This window comes from Hemitrygon akajei, chromosome 14 (assembly GCF_048418815.1).
Source record: "Hemitrygon akajei chromosome 14, sHemAka1.3, whole genome shotgun sequence".
Lineage (NCBI taxonomy): Eukaryota > Metazoa > Chordata > Chondrichthyes > Myliobatiformes > Dasyatidae > Hemitrygon > Hemitrygon akajei.
In genome coordinates this window covers 32,769,567-32,790,963 of record NC_133137.1, presented here as the reverse complement: position 1 = coordinate 32,790,963, position 21,397 = coordinate 32,769,567, and the positions used below count along the sequence as shown (strand labels likewise).

Below are 21,397 nucleotides of genomic sequence, written 5' to 3'. Positions count from 1 at the left end.
CTGCTTGACCTGCTGAGTTTGTCCAGCTTTCTGTGTGTGTTGCTGTGGATTTCCAGCATCCTCAGAACCTCTTGTGTCACTCTATCAGATGCTGTTAATAGGACGGAAGCAGAAGGGTTACAATCTGGGTCTGGCCTAATGCTCAGGAGACCAAGATTGAAATCCCTTAAAGGCAGTGAGGGAATTTAAATTCAGTTAATTAGGTAAACCTGGAATTAATTAAAGAACTGATATCAGTAATTGTGACTATACAGATATAAGAACCCAATTAATTCACACACATCCTTTAGGGGATGGGAATCTTCTATCTTTAACATGAGAAATCCTGCAAATGCTGGAAATTGAAAGCAATGCTGGAGAAACTCAGCAGGTCAGGCAGCGTCTATGGAAATGAAAAAACAGTTGACATTTCAGGCCAAGATCCTTTTTTGGAGCTAAGAAGGAAGGGGGAAGACGCCAGGATTAAAAAGGATGGGGGGAGGGGAAGGAGGATAGCTGGAAGGTGATAGGTGAAGCCAGGTGGCTGGGAAAGGTAAATGGCTGGAGCTGAAGGAATCTGACAGGAGAAAGGGAAGGAGGAGGGGATGGTCAGCCAGAGTGGGGAATAGAAGAAGAGGGGAGGGTGAGGGATTTGTTTTCCCTCTCTGCCTCTACCTTGGAAGATAATTATGCAACACAAATTCATAGCAAATTTCTCGACAGTTGTCTGTCTCTGGAGAGGCCTGGCTTTGCGCACAGTATGCTTTCATTTTCCTGTTGTAATTTTCTGACGGTTCCTAGTTCTAAGAAGCGTAAGCCTGCCTGGACAGATCGGATTCTCTGGAGGGTGAAAGTATCTGACTGCTACGACTCATTGCAGCATTCCCCGTTATCGGCGAGGAATAACTCCCCAGCCAGCAAAAGCAGCCACATTGAGGTGTTCCAGCATGCCTACCGTAGTCACATGGAGTACCTCATCAGCGACCACAAACCCGTTACTGCCATTTTCTGCTTGAAGGTGGGTCATTGCTGAGAAACGAACCTTGGAACGTTGTGGGGGAAAGGACTGGAATAGGGACACAAGATCTTCATTTGCTGTTGAGCTGATATATAGAAGGGATGTTCTGTTGAAATTTCAGATGTGCAGTGGTCTTGCCCAGAAGAGTTTCTCTTTCCTACACACTCAGTGGCCACTTTATTAGGTACACCTTACACCTACTCATCAATGCAAATATCTAATCAGCCAATCAGGCGGCAGCAACTCAATACATGAAAGCATGCAGGCACGGTCAAGAGGTCCAGACCAAACATCGGAAAGGGGGAGAAATTGATCTAAGTGACTTTGACCATGGAGTGATTGCTGGTGCCAGATGCTGCTGGTCTCCTTGGATTTTCTCACATTACAGTTTCTAGAGCAGAGGTTTCCAGCCTGGGGTCCATGGACCCCTTGATTAATGGTAAGGGTCCATGACATAAAAGAGGTTGGGAACCCTTGCTCTAGAGTTTACAGAGAATGGTGTGTAAAACCAAAAAAAAAACACCCAGTGAGTGGTAGTTCTGTAGACAAAATGCCTTGTTAATGAGAGAGGTCAGAGGAGAATGGCCAGATTGGTTTAAACTGACAGGAAAGCGACAGTAACTGAAATAACCACAAGATAAAAAACAGTGGGGTGGGCAGAAGAACATCTCTGAACACACAACACATCAAATCGTGAAGCGGATAGGCCACAGCAACAGAAAACCACACCGGGTTCCACTCATGTCCCTGATAAAGTGACCGCTGAGTGTATTTCTGTCTTGCATTTAATATAAAGGGACCAGAATTGATTATCACCTGGAAATATTGAATTAGGTTTAACTCTCCCCCTCTCAGTAATATTGTCACTTTTTACACTATTTCAAATTATTCTAGACCTTGTGCCATTCTTCAGTTTTAGACTCATCACGGTTGTTTCTATTATGACCATGTATACTGTTTACTCTTTGAGCTTCAAGCAAATAGGGAATTTAATTGCTCCCTGCTGTAAATGACAATAGTCTATCCTAATCTAATTTTTCACTAATTAATCTACTCATAGAGCTGATGACGGTTTACCTGTGCTCTGAATACTCAGAGTTCCAATTTCTGTTTGTTTTTCCTATTTATAGTTTGCCCAGAAACTTCAGGCTCCATTGATTCAGCTACAGGTGGAGGATGAATGGAACAAGGCCTCAGATGCGGTGGTCCGCTACAGGATGGCGGACTCCTTTCCCAAGAGCTCGTGGGATTGGCTTGGCTTGTACAAGGTCAGCCCTTTGCAGTCAGAAATTGAAGTTCAGTGTCAGGCTGCTCTCCGGTTTACCGTGAGATGTCCAGATCTGCATCCTCAGGGTTTAAGGGGTGTGTGAGGAGCAGAGTAACAGAGCAAAGCTGATAGTATTGTACACTTCTGCATCACATTTCCAGAATCCAGGAGCAGCGGACTTGCGCAGATTAATTATTCTTGTCTCAGCTGTTCGAATTCTAACCTCCTTCTTCATCTGCCCTTTGTGCAGCTCCAGTGGCACGTGGGGCCTGGTTTGGCTCCCAGCTGGCCGTAAAGCTGCTCAGTGCTGAGGTTCAAAGCACTGCTGCCTCCTCCAGCCCCTCTCCTAAGCATCAATCCAACAACTATCAGGGTCGGTGTACCTGTTGACATGATCAATGCCAACACTCTCATGCATTTGACTTGGGTTTATTGGGGATGAAGAAGAGAATGATTCTGTCAGAACACTGCCTTTCTCTGTTTATGGTGGAAGCACTACAAATGGTGGCTGTTACGTGTGTGTCTGGACAAGCCCTTGAGGGCAGGTATAACTGAGAAAATAAGTGAAAGCTGCCACCATTTTAGAAGATCACAAGTTCCTCTGTGGGTTCTGGTAATGCTAGAATACTATAAATTTAGTGATAAAAGAAAATCAAGAGTTATAAGTAAATGGGACAGTTGAAAGAGCTCTTATTCTTTCTTCACTTGCTGTGGAAATATGAAACAAAAATTGAAAATGGAAGCATTATCAGTGACTGGGAATAAACCTCAGCTTTCAAATGAGATTTGACCAACAACCCATATCCCCTTCCCTCCTCACAGTTTCTTTGAATAAACTGAGAGTTTTAGCAAACTGAGTTGTTACAATCCCCTCAGAGTGCAGAGTCATGTCTGAGCAATCTTTGAAGAGGCTTGATATGACTAATTTCACTAGGATATGATGCAGCTTCCCTCCCTGCAATCAAACTCAGTAGCAATTGAGCTGAATTTGCAAGGACCAGGGAGGTGATTAAAGACAGACAGATCTGATGTAGGGAGAGCACACAGAGGAGAACTTGTGGTCAGATGGTGGTGCTCTCTCTTCTGATCTGGTAAGTTCAGAAATCTTGATTGAAATTTGAGAATATCGTGTTGGAAGTGCCGTCTTTTGTTTTAACAAGAGCACAAACTGTATTGGTTGCCCCTTTTCTGACTTCACTGCAGCGTTTTAAGGACTGCATCTAACGTGCTCTTGGACATCCCATGAAGGACATGAAAGATACTACACGAGCAAAATCCTATCTGTCTTTTTTGCAAGGAAAAGCAGATAGAGCCCATGTGGGTGACAGAACCTTGGCTTCTGCTCTGCAGACTCAAAATTCTCTCAGAACAGTTAACGTGGTTACTGACAGTTTGAACTCAGCTTACATCTTGAGCCTCCAATTGTATTATTCCCATCTGAATCCCAAAGTGATATTCAAAGTTTTGACTGGCTTTTGCCCCATAAATCTATCATCTAATAACCTGAACACAACTCTATCATGGGCTACTATTCCAAAATTGGAGAGAGTCGGGGATAACCGTGACTTTTCAATTCAAAACAAATACTGATTTTGCAATGTAATTGCAAAAAATAGTATTTCAAGCCAAGTTTATTGTCATTTAACTATATGCGTGTATATAGCATATTTAACCTTATAAGGTAAATAGAAATGAGAGAATGTTTCTCAGAACCAGAATGTAAAGCACAGTAGTACACATAACACACAATAACGTAAGAAGGTAAGGTTCAAATCTACAGGTGAATCATGCAGAAGTAAACACTAAAGTGCATAAATTAAATATTGTAAGGTATGGAACAGATTAACCAGTGACACTTCAAATGCAGGGAGTTCAGATGCCTGTGGCCTGAGGGAAGAAGCTGTTTCCCACCCTGACTGTTTTTATGCATCAGTCTCCTGCCTGATGGTAGAAAAGTCAAAGGGGATGCTGGATGGATAGTTGGGATCCTTAATAAAACTAAAATCAGAGATAACAAAAAGAAATGTAACAGGCTCAATTGTCTGATATAATGGCCTTACAGTCTTATTCAAGAATGACAGTAAGATATACATATTATACAATTTTTTTTGCTATTGATCCCCTCTTTTTTTTTGTAGCTCTTGTAAATTGGTATATCTGCTGGTGACAAGCTCTCTTTACCTCACTCTTTGCCCTGACAACCCAAGAAAACGTTGAGAGAACACACACAAAATGCTGGTGGAACACAGCAGGCCAGGCAGCATCTATAAGGAGAAGCACTTTGTTAGTCCTGATGAAGAGTCTCAGCCTGAAACGTCGACAGTGCTTCTCCCTATATATGCTGTCTGACCTGCTGCGTTCCACCAGCATTTTGTGTGTGTTGCTTGCATTTCCAGCATCTGCAGATTTCCTCGTGTTTGCTCTTTAAAAATGTTGAGAGTCTCCCTGATCAACCTCAAAGGTTTTGCATGTTGTGCTCTAGCTGAGCACAATCCAGCACACATTGTCCCAAAATTTTACAGTCAACGAAATGCTTCAAGGATAGTCACTTCTATTAGTATTACACCCATTTGCACATGAAATTCCACGAAGATGATGAGTTTTTTTTAAAGGAATTGTGAACTTCCCTGCTGTGGGATCTTTTGATTTCAGCAGTTCCACAACCAATGGATTCATTTTCAAGGACTCTTCATCTCATGTTCTCACTATTTATTGCTTATTTATTAATTATTATTATTATTATTTCTTCTTTTTATATTTGCAGTTTGTTATCGTCTGCACTCTGGTTGAACACTCAAGATGATGCAGTCTTTCACTGATTCTGTTATGGTTATTATTCTATTATGGATTTATTGAGTATGCCCACACGAAAATGAATCTCCAGGTTGTATATAGTGACCTATATGCTCTTTGAAAATAAATTTACTTTAAACTTTGTATAGAGATACAGGCTTCTTAAGCTTATTTTAAGGGCACCTGTGGAAGATCTGTGGTTGGAATTGGTATCCTTTAGCTCTGAGGTGAATATGTGATCAAATGTTACCCTGGAGTGGTGGAAAAATTACATTTTGTCCTCCCACTCCACGGAATCCTGTCACTAGACTGTCTGAATTCTGTCATTCAATCCACTCAGCTCAACTGTGAACTGACTCCACAACTTGTGGCATCACTTTCAAGGACTCTACAACTCATGTTCTGAGCCTTTTTTGTTTGTTTGTTTGTTCAATCTATCTATCGATATTTACAGTTTGTCTTCTTTTGCACATTGGTTGTTTGTCAGCCTGTATAGGTTTTCATTGGTTCTGTCATATTTCTCCATTGTACTGTGAATGCCTGGAGGAAACTGAATATCAAGGTAGTATACGGTGACCCACAGGACTGTGCTAAAAAGGGAAAATATACATTGCTTTGGTGACTAGACTTTTGCACAGTACTCTATATGCACTTTGATCATAAATTTACTTTGAACTTGTAGAGGTATGGTAGCATAGTGGTCAGCACAGCGCTTTACAGAGCAGGCAACCCAGGTTCAATTCCTGCTGCTGCCGGTAAGGAGTTTGTACGTTCTCCCCGTGACTGTGTGGGTTTCCTCCGGGTGCTCTGGTTTCAAAGGTGTGCTGGTTGATAGGTTAATTGTCCTGTGATTAGGCCGATTGTTCAGCAGCATGGTTCTGTGTCTCAATAAAATAATAAAAATAAAGAAAAGCTTTGAATGTCTCATGGTGAACGTTCGTGCGTCTGGAGAAACTTCCAACAAAATTCCTGTTTCAGTGATTGGATTCTGAAATAGGGGTCTCCCTACCATCCATCGGAGACATTTATCAGGAGCGCTGCATACACAGGACCCTCAGTATTACTAAGAGTCCCACCCATCCATCCAGCATCCTCTTTGACCTTCTACCATCAGGCAAGCGACTCAGCGGCATAAAAACAAGAACGGTCAGGGTGGGAAACAGTTTCTTCCCTCAGGCCACCGGGCTTCTGGACTCCCTGCTGCATCGTATTCGAAGAGTCACTGGTTAATCTGTTCTGTACCTTGCAATATTTAATTAATGCTCTTTAGTTTGTTATTTATGTGCGATTCATCTGTAGATTTTATCCTTACCTTCATAAGTTATCAGGTGTAATATGTGTTGTGAATTACTTTGCTTTACACCCTGGTTCAGAGAAATGTTGTCTTGTTTCTATATATATTATACAGTTATATATGTTATATACATGTTCACAGTTAACTGACAATAAACTTGAGTTGCTGCCACTTGGGTGGTGGCTCGAGGCTTTTTCCTTGTATAGATTTAATACGGCTCTTGGTTTGGTCACCAGTAGAGAGAATAGAGAGATTAATGGGTTTAAACAACAGATTTCTTTTGCTTTTTTTTCCTATTCACGTTCACAGGTTGGCTTTAAGCATCACAAAGATTACATAACATACGTCTGGGCAAAGCATGATGAAGTTGATTCAGACAAACAATGTTATCAGGTAAATAAATATTGGCCAGTAAGCTGTTCTCCTGGGAAACTGAGTAGTGAGGTGCTTTCATCACAGATCAAAATTTGATTGTCTGAGCAATGGTTAGTGGTTGAGACAAAAACCTTACCAGCTCTCCAAAAGATATTGGATTAAAATAAACTAGGACCAGGGACGGGTGCATGTAATCAGAGTAAACCTTGACATGCCTTGTCTTTTAACTGTGGTCTTCCCAAGTCTTAAACTCTGTGTGTTTCTGTGTTTAGATGAAGGTCTCCTCTCTCTCTGCTGACTATTAGGATACCAAGTTTGCTGAATCTCACACCAGTTCCAATGGGTGAGGTGTCACCTGCACAAAATTGCCATCATTTGCTACTGAATTGGCGACATCAATTGATAATCTAAGGCTGCTCTTCTTGGTTTTTTTTTGGGATAAATTGGAATCCATTTCTAAACTGAGCAGTACCTTGATGGGGATCAAAATATATTTGCATAACTCTTGTCTATTTAAGCAAGGATCTATTAGTTCACTAATTTATTAACATTTGCATCTCACATGTGTTGAAAATAACTCGGAAAATGTGTAGCTCAGGAGGTTGACTGTTGGGTTGAGCTGTTCTCTGATCTTTGCAAACGTTTCATCACCATACGAGAAGACGTCATCAGTGCACTATTCACTTGTGGTGAGTCCTCCGAATGCTCGGCCTTTATATACTTATCGGCTGACGGGTCAGCATTACGGAAACTCAGTTGTGATGTAGGGAGGGGCATCCTTGCTGATTGGTTGTGTAGCGAACACTGTCCATTGTCTGGAATTTGCCCCCATTGGCTTATAAATGGGATTGAGGTCTACATGTTTGCGGAAAACCACGCTTCTAGGAAGTCTCTTGCATGCTGCCTGTTTGCTTGTGCCGTGACTCTCACCAGTCGAATTTGTGCCCCTCTTGATCTTCGTGGGTAGAGGCAAGACTATGAACCATTTATAAGCCAAGGCGGGCAAAATTCCAGTCAACACACAGAGTTCGCCACACATCCAATCAGCGACGAAACCCCTTCCCTACGTCACAATTGAGTTTCTGTAGTGGCAACCAATTAGCTGAATGAGAAGTATGTAAAGGCCAAGCATTCGGAAGACGTACCACAAATGAACAGCGCACTGATGGTGCCTCCTTGTATGGTGATGAAACGTTTGCAAATGGTTTGCCAAGATCAGAGAACAACTCAACCCAACCATTTTGCTACGTCAATGTCCACGTACCCCTTACCAGACTCCACTGCCATAGTAACGCAATGGCGGCAACAAAGTCAAGAAACGGTCCCTGCGGAACATTAGTATTCATCTTGGTCCTCCACACAGGAAGGCACTGGCTCACACGCTGTGAGTTTGGCAGCACCCTCGGTTACATGGTGGGATCAGGAACAGGAATCACAGCTGATGTTCCCTCTCTGTTACCTGGCAACAGAGACCATCAATTGATCTTTTACATGGATGCCCTTCCTTGCTGCAATAGGCCATCACTAGGCTTCGAGGAGTGCAGTGTTTGGTTCAAAATCAAAGTGAGGTTCCTCTCCCTTTAAACACTGTCTAATGACTTTAATAAATATGGTCTTTGGTTTTATTCTGTAAAGTCCTCTACAGTATGCTAATACTTGCATGCTCAATCTTGCCCATATAGACAGTGACAGTTAAGACTATGAGATGCAGGAGCAGAATTAGGCCATTTGGCCCATCGAGTCTGCTCTGCCATCTCATCCTGACTGATCCATTTCCCTCTCAGCCTCAATCTCCTGCCTTCTCCCTGTAACCCTTTATGCCCAGTCCAAACAAAAACCTATCAACCTCTGCCTTAAGAATACCAAATGGCTTGGTCTCCACAACTGCCCATGGCAATGAATTCCACAGATTCGCCAATCTTTGGTTAAAGAAATTCCTCCTTGTCTCCGTTATAAATGGGTGTTCCTCTATTCTGAGACTGCGTCTTCTGGTCTTGGACTCCCTCACCAAAGGAAACATCCTCTCCACATCCGCTCTATTGAGGCCTTTCACCATTCGATAGGTTTCAATGAGGTCACCCGTTTTTTCTGAATCCCAGTGAGCAGAGGCCCAGAGCAAACAAACGCTTCTCATATGACAAGTCTATCAAACCTCCTTTGAACCCTCTCCAGTGTCAGCACATCCTCTTGGATAAGGGGCCCAAAACTGTTGAGAATACTCCGAGCCTCTCCAGAGCTTTATAAAGCCTCAACATTACATCCTTCCTTTATATATTCTAGTCCTCCCGACATGAATGCTAATGTCACATTTGCCTTCCTCATCACTGCAAATTAACCTTCAGGGAATCTGCACGAGGACTCCCATGTCCCTTTGCACCTCAGGCTCTCTCCATTTAGAAAATACTCTACACTTTTATTTCTTCTACCAAAGTGCACAACCCTACACTTCCCAACAGCAAAGTGGAAGGTACAGGAAGTTCTGGGAAGCGGAAAATGGAGGAAAAAAGAATCAGCAAGCCAAAGGCTGTTAAATTCCATGCTATTATTGTTGTGGAATTTCTTCCATGTCTCTGCAGGTCATGTTCAGTGAGGATTCCGTGCCAAAGGGCACCGGGGAGTACATCCTGTGTTACTACAGCAACAATTTCAACAGCATTGTGGGAGTAACCGAGCCATTCCAGGTCAGAACATCCAGTCCAAGATCTGCCCCTGATTTGCACCACTTGCCCCTGCTGCATGTGCTTGTGTTACCGTGTGCAAGAACGTATTTCACAAATGAGCATCACAGTGCATGTAGGCAAATGCTCCAGTGTCCAGGTTTCTGCATCCTGGGATGCTGTCGTGGCAGGCTTCTATCCAGCAGCCATTGAGTTGACAGCTTGGCGACAAAGTGCTTGCTTTGCTGCAGTGAAACAAGCAGGAGTTAGACTCGTGCTTGGCGACTCTCTCTAGCTCTGCTGTGCAAATCGTTCCTTGATCCTCCAAGCCAGTAGCATCAGGTGGCAAATAACCAGACTTGTTGCTTAAAATAAGCCGACAACACTCTTGCTAGCTTTGTAAGCCCACAGTCACATGTAGCTGAAAAGAAACCTTTTTTGCAAAACTGAATTTCCTCCCTCTGCTGTAAGTTCTGACCCTTCCTTCCGCTGTGGCCATCAGAAATCCTCCACCATTCTTGAGCCACACACTCTCTCACACACTCTCTCACACACTCTCTCACACACTCTCTCACACACACTCTCACACACACTCTCACACACACTCTCACACACACTCTCACACACACTCTCTCACACACTCTCTCACACACACACTCTCTCACACACTCTCTCACACACTCTCTCACACACTCTCTCACACTCTCACTCACACACTCTCACTCACACACTCACACACACTCTCTCACACACTCTCTCACACTCTCTCTCACACTCTCTCTCACACACTCACGCTCTCACACTCTCTCGCACACTCTCACGCACTCTCTCACGCACTCTCTCGCACACTCTCACGCACACTCTCGCACACACTCTCGCACACTCTCTCGCACACTCTCACGCACTCTCTCACGCACTCTCTCACGCACTCTCTCACACACTCTCACACACTCACACACTCTCTCTCACACTCTCTCTCACACACTCTCTCTCACACTCTCTCTCACACACTCACGCTCTCACACTCTCTCGCACACTCTCTCACACACTCTCTCACACACTCTCTCACACTCTCTCTCACACTCTCTCTCACACACTCACGCTCTCACACTCTCTCGCACACTCTCTCGCACACTCACGCACTCTCTCACGCACTCTCTCGCGCACTCTCTCGCGCACTCTCTCGCACACTCTCACGCACTCTCTCACGCACTCTCTCACGCACTCTCTCACGCACTCTCTCACGCACTCTCTCACACACTCTCACACACTCACACACTCTCACACACTCTCACACACACACTCACACACTCTCTCACACACTCTCTCACACTCTCTCTCACACTCTCTCTCACACTCTCTCTCACACTCTCTCACACACTCTCTCACACTCTCACTCACACACTCTCACTCACACACTCTCACTCACACACTCTCACACACACACTCTCTCACACACTCTCTCACACTCTCTCTCACACTCTCTCTCACACTCTCTCTCACACTCTCTCTCACACTCTCTCGCACACTCTCACGCACACTCTCACGCACTCTCTCACGCACTCTCTCACGCACTCTCTCACGCACTCTCACACGCACTCTCACACGCACTCTCACACGCACTCTCTCACGCACTCTCTCAAGCACTCTCACGCACTCTCACGCACTCTCTCACGCACTCTCTCACGCACACTCTCACGCACTCTCTCACGCACTCTCTCACGCACTCTCTCACGCTCTCTCTCACACTCTCACACTCTCTCGCACACTCTCTCGCACACTCTCACGCACACTCTCACGCACTCTCTCACGCACTCTCTCACACTCTCACACACTCTCTCTCTCACACTCTCTCTCACACTCTCTCTCACACACTCACGCACTCTCGCACACTCTCGCACACTCTCTCGCACACTCTCTCGCACTCTCTCACGCACTCTCTCACGCACTCTCTCACGCACTCTCTCACGCACTCTCTCACGCACTCTCACGCACTCTCTCACGCACTCTCACGCACTCTCACGCACTCTCACGCACTCTCACGCACTCTCTCACGCACTCTCTCACGCACTCTCTCACGCACTCTCTCACGCACTCTCTCACGCACTCTCTCACACACTCTCTCACACACACTCTCTCACACACACTCTCTCACACACACTCTCTCACACACTCTCTCACACACACTCTCTCACACACACTCTCTCACACACACTCTCTCACACACACTCTCACACACACTCTCTCACACACTCTCTCACACACTCTCTCACACTCTCTCTCACACTCTCTCACACACTCTCACACACACTCTCACACACACTCTCACACACTCTCACACACTCTCACACACTCTCTCACTCTCTCCACACTCTCTCCACACTCTCTCCACACTCTCACACACACTCTCACACACTCTCTCACACACTCTCTCACACACTCTCTCACACACTCTCTCTCACACTCTCTCTCACACTCACACACACACACTTACTTAGCAAGTCAAGTGAGTAACAGGGCCAAGCAGAGGCTCTGTCCTTAGTCTACTAAAATATATAGTGAGTTCATCAGGTATGTCATTACAGAGGAGGGTCTGACTACCTTGCACTCAATGTTTGCCAGTTCTACTTGTTGGGATATTCAGAGGTTGCAGAAACATAGGGTGCATTGTCCTTTCCTGAATGTTAGAAGGAAATATTATTAGATTTTTCAGGGTGCTTACTGAATGCAGATGTTTGAGTTCAAAAGTCAAGAAGTTATTTTGCATTTTTATAAAACTCTTATTGGGCTGCACCTGGAGTATTGCATTCAATTCTGGGCACCCAGTTAAGGAAAGGATGTGGAGGCTTTGGTGCGGGTGCAAAGGAAGTTTGCCAGGATGCTGCCTGGGTTAGAAGTTTGTTCATTTGTTTGTTATGTGCCATGTCATATGACGTGGGCAGTCATGGTCTTTCCATGACAATGATTGTTCTTGGCAAATTTTCCCACAGAAGTGGTTTGCCATTGTCTTCTTCTGGGCGGTGTCTTTACAAGACGGTGACCCCGGCCATTATCAATACTCTTCAGAGATTGTCTGCCTGGTGTCAGTGGTCGCATAATCAGAAATTGTGATGTGAACCAGTTGCTCATCAGCTCCTCCCACGTGACCCTGATCGGCGGGGGGGGGGGGGGGCTGGGGACAGGCCGTTCAGCCCACAATGCTGTGCCAAACATGTCCTTACCTTAGAACTACAAAGGCTTACCTTTAGCCCTCTATTTTTCTAAGCTCCATGTACCTATCCAGAAGTCTCTTAAAAGACCCTATCGTTTCCGCCTCCACCACCGCCACCGGCAGCCCATTCCACGCACTCACTACTCGCTGCGTAAAAAAATCTTACTCCTGACATCTCCTCTGTACCTATTTACAAGCACCTTAAAGCTATGCCCTCTCATGCTAACCATTCCAGCCCTGGGGAAAAAGCCTCTGACTCAATCAATGCCTTGCATAATTTTATACACCTCTATCAGGTCACCTCTCATCCTCCATCACTCCAAGGAGAAAAGGCCGAGTTCACTCAACCTATTCTCATAAGGCATGCTCCCCAATCCAGGCAACATCCTTGTAAATCTTCTCTGCACCCTTTCTATGGTTTCCACATCCTTCCTGTAGTGAGGTGACCAGAAATGAGCACAATACTCCAAGTGGGGTCTGACCAGGGTCCTATGTAGCTGCAACATTACCTCTCGGCTCTTAAACTCAGTCCCGTGGTTGATGAAGGCCAATGCACCGCATGCTTTCTTAACCACAGAGTCAACCTGCGCAGCTGATTTGAATGTCCTATGGACTCGGACCCCAAGATCCCTCTGATCTTCCACACTGCCAAGAGTCTTACCATTAACACTATATTCTGCCATCATATTTAACCTACTAAAATGAACCATCTCACACTTATCTGGGTTGAACTCCATCTGTCACTTCTCAGCCCAGTTTTGCATCCTATCAATGTCCTGCTCTAACCTCTGACAGCCCTCCACACCAGTCTGAGCACATCCCTTCTCTATCACCTGCCTATTCTCCCTTTCACATTGTCTCCAAGATTCCTTCATTTGTGAGCCAATCTCCCTTTCCTCTTTGTAAGTGCTACACCTGTCCCTACACCTCCTCTCTTACCACCATCCAGGGCCCCAAACAGTCCTTCCAGGTGAGGCAACACTTCACCTGCGAGTCTGCTGGAGTTGTCCATTGCATCCGGAGCTCCCGGTGCGGCCTCCTCTACATCGGTGAGACCCGATGCAGATTGGGGGACCGCTTTGTCGAGCACCTCCGCTCCGTCCGTCACAACAGACAGGATCTCCCGGTTGCTACCCACTTCAACTCTGCTTCACATTCCCATCTAGATATGTCCATACATAGCCTCCTCTACTGCCATGATGAGGCCAAACTCAGGTTGGAGGAGCAACACCTCATATACCATCTGGGTAGTCTCCAGCCCCTTGGTATGAACATCAAGTTCTCCAACTTCTGATAATTCCCTCCCCCTCCCTTCCCCCATCCCACTTTCACTCTGCCTCCTCTTCCAGCTGCCTATCATCTCTCTCATGAGTCTGCCTTCTTCTACTACCCATAGTGCTTTCCCCTTACATTCCTTCTTCACCTTTCCTGCCTATCCCCTCCCTGCTTCCCCTCCCCTACCCCTTGATCTGTCCTCTGATTGGTTTTTCACCTGGCATCTACCAGCTTTCTCCTTCCCACCCTCCCCCCACCTTCTTTATGGGGCCCCTGCCCCCTCCTTCTTCAGTCCTGACAAAGGGTCTCGGCCCTAAACGTTGACTGCTCATTTCCATGGATGCTGCCCGACCTGCTGAGTTCCTCCAGCTTGTTTGTACATATTTGATTTGACCACAGCATCTGCAGTGTACTTTGTGTCCTTTTCCTCCGTCACTTCAGTTCAGTTCCCATCCCCCAGCAATTCTAGTTTAAACTCTCCCCAATGGCCTTAGCAAACCTCCCTCCCAGGTTATTGGTCCATCTCGGATTCAAGTGCAACCTGTCCTTTTTATACAGGTCACGGCTGCCCCAAAAGAGGTCCCAATCATCCAGAAATCTGAATCCCTGCTCCCTGCTCCAATCCCTCAGTCACACATTTATCCTCCACCTCGTTCTATTCCTATTCTCACTGTCACATGGCACAGGCAGTAACCCCGAAATTACTACCTTTGTGTTCCTACTTCTTAACTACCTTCTTAACTCCCTGTATTCTGTTTTCAGGACCTCCTCCCTTTTCCTACCTATGTCGTTGGTACCAATATGTACCGCAACCTCTGGCTGTTCTCCTTCCCACTTAAGGATATCGTGGGCATGATCAGAAACATCCCAGACCCGGGGTCTTTCCTGTGTTCACAGAATCACTTGTCTGACCCCCTAACTATAGAGTCATCTGACACTGAGCACAGAAAACCGGCCTCGCATACATTCTTCCTGTCTCTGTTCTACACAACCTACCTCGCCTCGACCCATTATCGCCGAAGCCCCATTGAGCCAAAGCCTTTCTACTCTGTCTGCCCTACTCTGCCCGCTTCTCCGAACCTCGCGTATAAATCTGTCTTTTTAAGCTCTTCCCTCTGGCCGACCTCCACCCGCGTGCACAGTCGTGCCCTGTTCAAACCGCTGAAGAAATAACCATCACCTTTTGAACTCTTCACGCTTTTAAACTCTTCCCGCTGTTCTCACTGGCTGACGTCCACGCACTTGTGCAGTCATGCCCTGTTCAAATAGCTGAAGAAATATGAGATAGGGTAGACAGCAAATATATTTTTCCTAGGGTCAAAATGTCTAATACTAGATGGCATGAATTTAAAATAGAAGGAACAAGTTCAATGGAGATGTGCAGGGCATATGGAGGTAACTACAATAGAGAGATGTTTAAATGGCTCTTCGTGAACGTGCAGAGAGTGGAGGGGTGTGGAGATTGTATAGGCTAGGGGTTCCCACCCTGGGGGCCATATGCCAACCTATGGCATAAAAAAAAGTTGGGAACCCCTGGTCTAGGCAGAAGGGATTTGTTTAGTTAGGCATTTAATTACTTGTTTATTTGGTTCAGAATTTATTTGGTTCCTGGTTTTATTGTTCTGTGTTTTAAAATGCAGTTGCCCGAGTCCGTCCCAATGAGGTCTCATGACCAGTAATGTCAGAGGGATTCAGCCAACTTTTTCTTAGGTGTTGGTCTTGTATGATCAGGAGAATATTACTTGAATATTGCTAAGGATATTTTCCTTCCACCTGAGAGGGTAGGCAAGACCTTCTCTGCAATGCCTCATCTGTAAGAATTCAACACTCCCCTGCTGGAGTATCAGCGTCAAATTAGTGCCTGGAGTGAGCTTTGAACTCACAACTTCTAACAAAAGGACACACAGAAATAGAGGCAGGAGTTTTCAAAGAGATCTTTTCAGCAAGATTGTAGATGATCTTTTATCTCAGCTCCACTTTCTGTACAAGCCCCAAGTGCCTTAATTGATAAGCCAGAAATCTAATTCTGTCAGGAATATGTACAGCAGCTGGGTCAACACAGTTCTCTTCACTAGGAAATCCCGAAGACTTGGCACCCTGAGGGCAGTGAAATTTCTTCTCATCGCCATCCTGAATGGCCGACCGTTTATTCTAGTTCTGTAGGATCAGAGAGATCCAGACATCCCTGCATCTAGAAGATAAAATAGATTTCTTGCTCAGGACGGAGCATGGAAACCTACAAGGAAATTAGAATTAGATTTGTTCACTCTTTGTTGCATAGACATTCGTAGTAAAATTATATTTTAGGATTTGAAACCACGGGGCATAAAGTAATGCATGTTCTTTACCTTATCCTAAATTTCTTTTGAGGGGCGTGGAGAAGGGGAGAGGGTCACTCTGCAGATCAGTGTCCAATGGTGTACGTGACACCATGATCTTTTTATGAATTATTCCCAAATGCTTGCAGCAGAGAGTCAGACGAGCAGCCAGACCTTGCTCAGATATCAGAGGCCATGAGTAGAAAGAAGTTGTACAAGGTTTGTGTGAAGTTCAAAATCAGATTTCTTTTCTCTCTCTCTCACCCCCCCCCAGATAATTCTGCCCTCCTCGAGTTCTAGTTCCAGCAAGTCTGACACCTCTGACTCCAGCTCCGATGGGGAGGAGATGAGCACCTTGAAGTTGATCCGCCCTAAATCCCGCAGCCCTAGTCCGGGCAAGATGAAGAAGAGGAGGAGCAGGAGTCGGAGTAAGAGCCCGGTCATCCCAATAGCCAAGAGCCTGCAAGGCCTCAACCTCCGAGTAGGCTCCAAGTCCAAGAGCAAAAGCCGCAGTCCTTCACCACGGGGGGACCAGGCGTCGAAAACCAGGCATCTCAAAGAGCCGGGAGCCAGAGCCACTGCGGGGAATGGCCTGAATCCCGAAGGTGCCCTTGGTGACGTGTCCTCACCAACAGGCCCAGCTGCGTTGAAACACTCAGCAGCTAATGGGAAAGGTCAGACTGCTACTGACACGGCTGCCAGCTGCACCGCGAGGCCTGCTAGCCAGGTTCTGCATCCACACGACAGCGAAAGTGCTCAGCATCCCCGCCTGTCTCCAAAACTCTCCCAGACACCTTCTGCGACGGGAGCTGTAGGTGTGAGGCGAGGTGAAGCAGGTAATTTCTCAAGCACCAAGAGCCATCACTCCAGGTCTCCAAGTCCCAGCGTTAGGGCCTCCAGTACTCACGGCAGGCCAGAGGCTGGTGAAGGCCAGAACACAGCAAAGACTTCAGAGAGAGGTGCTGGCAACCAGCATACCAGGGCGTTTGGAGAAAGCAGTACAGGCCTGGATCTGCAGCTGAAACCTGTCCAATACCCATCACCAAAAGCCACACTGAAGTAGAAGTTCGCTTTCCACTTTGACAGCTCAACAAAGCACAAACAATATTTGTTTTTCCTAGTTTAAAGATGTGTAGAGCAATCAGCTTTATTTTTATTGTGGAGTTGAGCTCCCACCTGAGTGTCTGGAACCATTTGTGAAATGTAATTGGAATGTGAATCCTGCTCCTGTTTTCACCTTCCTGCTGTTTGTACGATACTGTCCAAAAGTCTTTGGCACATGTATGTAGTTCGGCATGCCAAAGACTTTTGCACAGTACAAACTTTCATCAACTTGGAGCAGAGAGCAAGTTTGTAAATCTGGCAGGAGTAAGGGATGTTGGGAATGGTGAGGCTGGAGTGTCATGGGAGGGGTGTGGGACAGTTGGCAGAGGCAGGGGATGGTACGGATGTAGATACTCCCAGCCCTGAGACACCAGGCAAGGTCAATTGATTCCAAACAATTGGTCTGTTGATCATTACAGAATGTCCTCTCTGGTGCTTCCCCCTTTTCCAACCATGATTCCCCTCTCCCTGCCCTCTTCCCACTCTCAGTCCACAATAGAGACCCATATCAGAATCAGGTTTATCATCACTCACACATATCATGGTTTTTTTTGCAGAAGCAGTACAATGCAATACATAAAATTATTACAGTACTGTTTGAATGTCTTAGGCACTCTAACTATATACAGTGTATACGTGTATAAGACTTTTGCACAACACTGTATATTTCAGGGAAGAATGCAATCAGAGGGGTCTTTTCTCTCTGCATTAGATGTTTCTACCGTGTGGTCCCTTTCAACCAGCAGATGGCCCTTTGCATCTTATCAATACAAACATTGTGGCACCTTCTGCAACTAGATTAGGGTTAAAATGATGTCTTTGACACCTTTTCTAACTACTGTAGATGACATCGTGGGCTCCCACTATCAATATTTAATGATGGACCCCTGTGGATCTGGGTATGTGGCTTTGCTGTTCCGAGTCTTGAGTGAAGTCCGCCTCACCAAGATGTGGCCAACTTTCTGGCAGTCAGGTAGTCCTAGCGTCCATCAACTACCACTCCCACCCCACTTCACTAAAATGAAATGTTCGATCCAGTTGGTAGGGCTGTCAAATTCACAATTGCCAAACAAATAATGGGGCATGGCGGTTAGCGCAGTCACTTTACAGAGGCAGTGATCACCAGTCTGGGTTTGATTTCCACTGCTGTCTGTAAGAAGTTTGTACATTCTCCCCTTGTCTGCGTGGGTTTGCTCTAGTTACCCCCCCCCCCCCCAAGCATTCCAGTGACGTATAGTTAGGATTAGGGTTAGTGATTGCGGGCTTGCCAAAAGTGTGGCAACCCTTGTGGGCAGACCCTACCCAAGTCATTCCACTGTGTTGGTCACTGAAGTGAAACGACACATTTCACTGTATAATTTGATGTACATCTGACAAATAAACTTAATCTAATCTAAATTAGGATTTAAATAACACTTGGACTACATCTTCCAAGTTTTTCACTTTGCACGTGCAATTTGTCCACAAATTCTTTTTCCCCAGATTCACCAGCAAAGCTAGTCTATATAAAAAATCTCTTCTCAATCTCCCTGGACCCTCATGTGGGTGGCTGCTAAGATGAGTGTGCAGAGCAGTCCACTCACTCATTTCTCATCACACTAAGAAGCCGGGCCTCGGCTTTTCCTGGCTATTGATGACGAGCATCATCCAAGAGTTAAAACTATAGCAAATGTGTACTTAGACTTGACTGATGTGGGGAAAAGAAACAGAAAAATAGGCATCAAAGAATAGATATTGCTACATAAACCTTGTGTAAAATAATTTATTGCTCTGCTGCTTTTGTGAATATGTTGGCAGTAGTTGGTGTACAGTTCAAGGCACTGGATGCCTTACCAGACTTCGTAAATGAAGATCGTCAGAATTGATTGACATAATTCTGAGAAAAGAAAAGGATGAACTCTTCAACTGAACCAGGACTCAGTAAAGACAGGGATTCTTCAACCTGGACAAAGTCTCTTTTGTAATGATGTACACTTGTTATGTATAAGAATTCATTGTTCTGTGCTCTAGGACACAATGGAAAAGCAAGGAGTAGAAAACTCTGAGGAATCAGCAGAAGAGCGTGACATTTCTCACCCATCACTCTCTCTTATTCAGTATTGTTTTTTTTTAAATTTTATTTAATTGAATTTTTAAATGATTACAAGTGTAGAAAAAAAAAGTATGTGACCCTTCCCCCCTCCCCTTAATCCCTCCCCCCTAACTTCCCTATATGAAAAAAATTAAGAAAGAAAGAAAAGAAAGAAAGAAAGAGTGCCTGGTTGTTGGAAGGTCTCCACATGCTCCATGGAGTATGGATTAGAATAGAACTGGACAAAATAGGAGAAAACGTACCAGAAGATTTTATATATAAATGGGAATCTAAATGGATACGGGAAAAGAAAGAATCTCCTATATTAAAACATTTGATTGATTTATGGAATAAGATAAATGTTGATGATGAGACAAAAAAATCTTTATTAGCAAAGAGATCTTTAATTCAAAATAGACTTATTCCTTTTACAATGGACAATCAACTTTTATATAATTGGTTTCAACAAGGGATTAAATATATAGGAGATTGTTTTGAAGGAGGTATATTAATGTCATTTGATCAACTAAAGAATAAATATAAAATCTTATTCAGTATTGTTGAAAGACATTGTAACTAGGCCCCAGTTATGCTGTGTACAGCATTCCATCTGTGATTTTGTCCCAACCTCGGTTTGTGGAAATCGGTAACCATTTTCTGTCTAGTTTATTGTGAAGTCTAGCATCACTAGGAGAATCATTCTGACAGGATTACTAATTAGGGCCAACATTCTCTGCACCTTGAGGCAGTGCACTTAACAGGAATATTTTTTAAACTGTGAAGGCTTCATATGACAATGAACTATGTATATGAAGAATTTATTAAATCTACTGGATTCATTTTTGTTGTAGGCTTCCTACGTCCTGTACATTTTGAGATGTGGCTGGCTAGAATTCCTGTGTTGGGCGCATTATGTGCGCGTCTCCCCCTCTGCCATTGACTGAAGGCAGCTGAGAAACATGATGTGCTCTGTGGATGTAAACATTTTCATTCTGATTCAACAATAAAGTTTAGAGTATAATCTTCACAGAGATTTTTGTGCATATTCTGAATGGTTCATGACAAAGTCCTGTTGGAGTCAAGTCATTTTTGGAACAGTACAGCACAGAACAGAGGACCCTCGGCCAACAGTATGATTCAATCAGATTTGAATGAATGGCAGAGCAAACTCGATAAGGTGAATGGCCTTATTCTGTGCCCAAGTCTTCTGGTCTTGTATCTGTGCTAACCAAGCCTCCAATTTAAACCAATCTCATCTGTCTGTGCATGGGCTCATTATCATTGTGTGCTGTGTCATAGGATGTGGGCGATTGTGGTCTCTTGGAAATTTTTTCTACAGAAGTGGTTTGCCATTGCCTTCTTCTGGACAGTGTTCTTACAAGACAGGTGAGGCTAGCTGATAAGGTGTTCCCTTCAACCCTGTCGGAAGCAAGTGCAGAAGTTTGTAGGGGCCCTAGCAGAGATATTCAAATCATCCTCAGGAACAGCTAAGGTATTGGAGGATTGGAGGACAGCTAATGTTGTTCTGCAGTTTAAGAGAAGTTGTAAAAGAAAACCAGGGCATTATAGGCCAGCGAGCCCGACATCAGGGACCGGATATATGAGTCTTTGGATAGACATGGACTGATTAAGGATAGGTAATGTGAGCAGTTTTGGCCCCTTATTTAAGAATGACATTGGGGAGGGCCCTCAGGAGGTGCACCAGAATGATTCTGGGAATGAAAGGGTTATCATATGAGCGGCAATTAAAGGCTCTGTGCCCGTACTCACTGGAATTTAGAAGAAAGAGTTGGGATCTCATTGAAACCTTGTCAAATATTGAAAAGACGAATGGATATTTTTTATAGTGGGGGAGTCTGGGACCAGAGTGCACTGCCTCAGAGTAGAGGGAAGTCCATTTAGAATGGAGATGAGGAGCAATTTCTTCAGCCAGAGGGTCATGAATCTGGAATTTGTTGCCCCAGACGGCAGTGGAGTCAAAGTCATTGGGTATATTTAGGATGGAGGTTGATAGATTCTTGATCAATCAGGATAT

At 44.9% G+C, this 21,397-nt stretch overlaps 1 protein-coding gene across 3 annotated transcripts in view; it reads left to right on the top strand.

Annotated features, from left to right (window-relative positions):
- inpp5jb (inositol polyphosphate-5-phosphatase Jb) overlaps window positions 1-20,389 on the top strand; it is a 128,426-nt gene extending 108,037 nt beyond the window's left edge. The window contains exons 9-13 of one of the 3 annotated variants that reach the window (XM_073065767.1): window positions 781-997; window positions 2,128-2,265; window positions 6,661-6,744; window positions 9,303-9,407; window positions 16,462-20,389. In XM_073065767.1, coding sequence (XP_072921868.1) covers window positions 781-997; window positions 2,128-2,265; window positions 6,661-6,744; window positions 9,303-9,407; window positions 16,462-17,250 — 1,333 coding nt within the window. In that variant the 3' untranslated portion in view covers window positions 17,251-20,389. The remainder of the gene's footprint in view (window positions 1-780; window positions 998-2,127; window positions 2,266-6,660; window positions 6,745-9,302; window positions 9,408-16,461) is intronic. The other 2 variants (XM_073065768.1, XM_073065769.1) reach the window with 2 other exon arrangements.
- The last annotated feature ends 1,008 nt before the right edge of the window (window positions 20,390-21,397 follow it).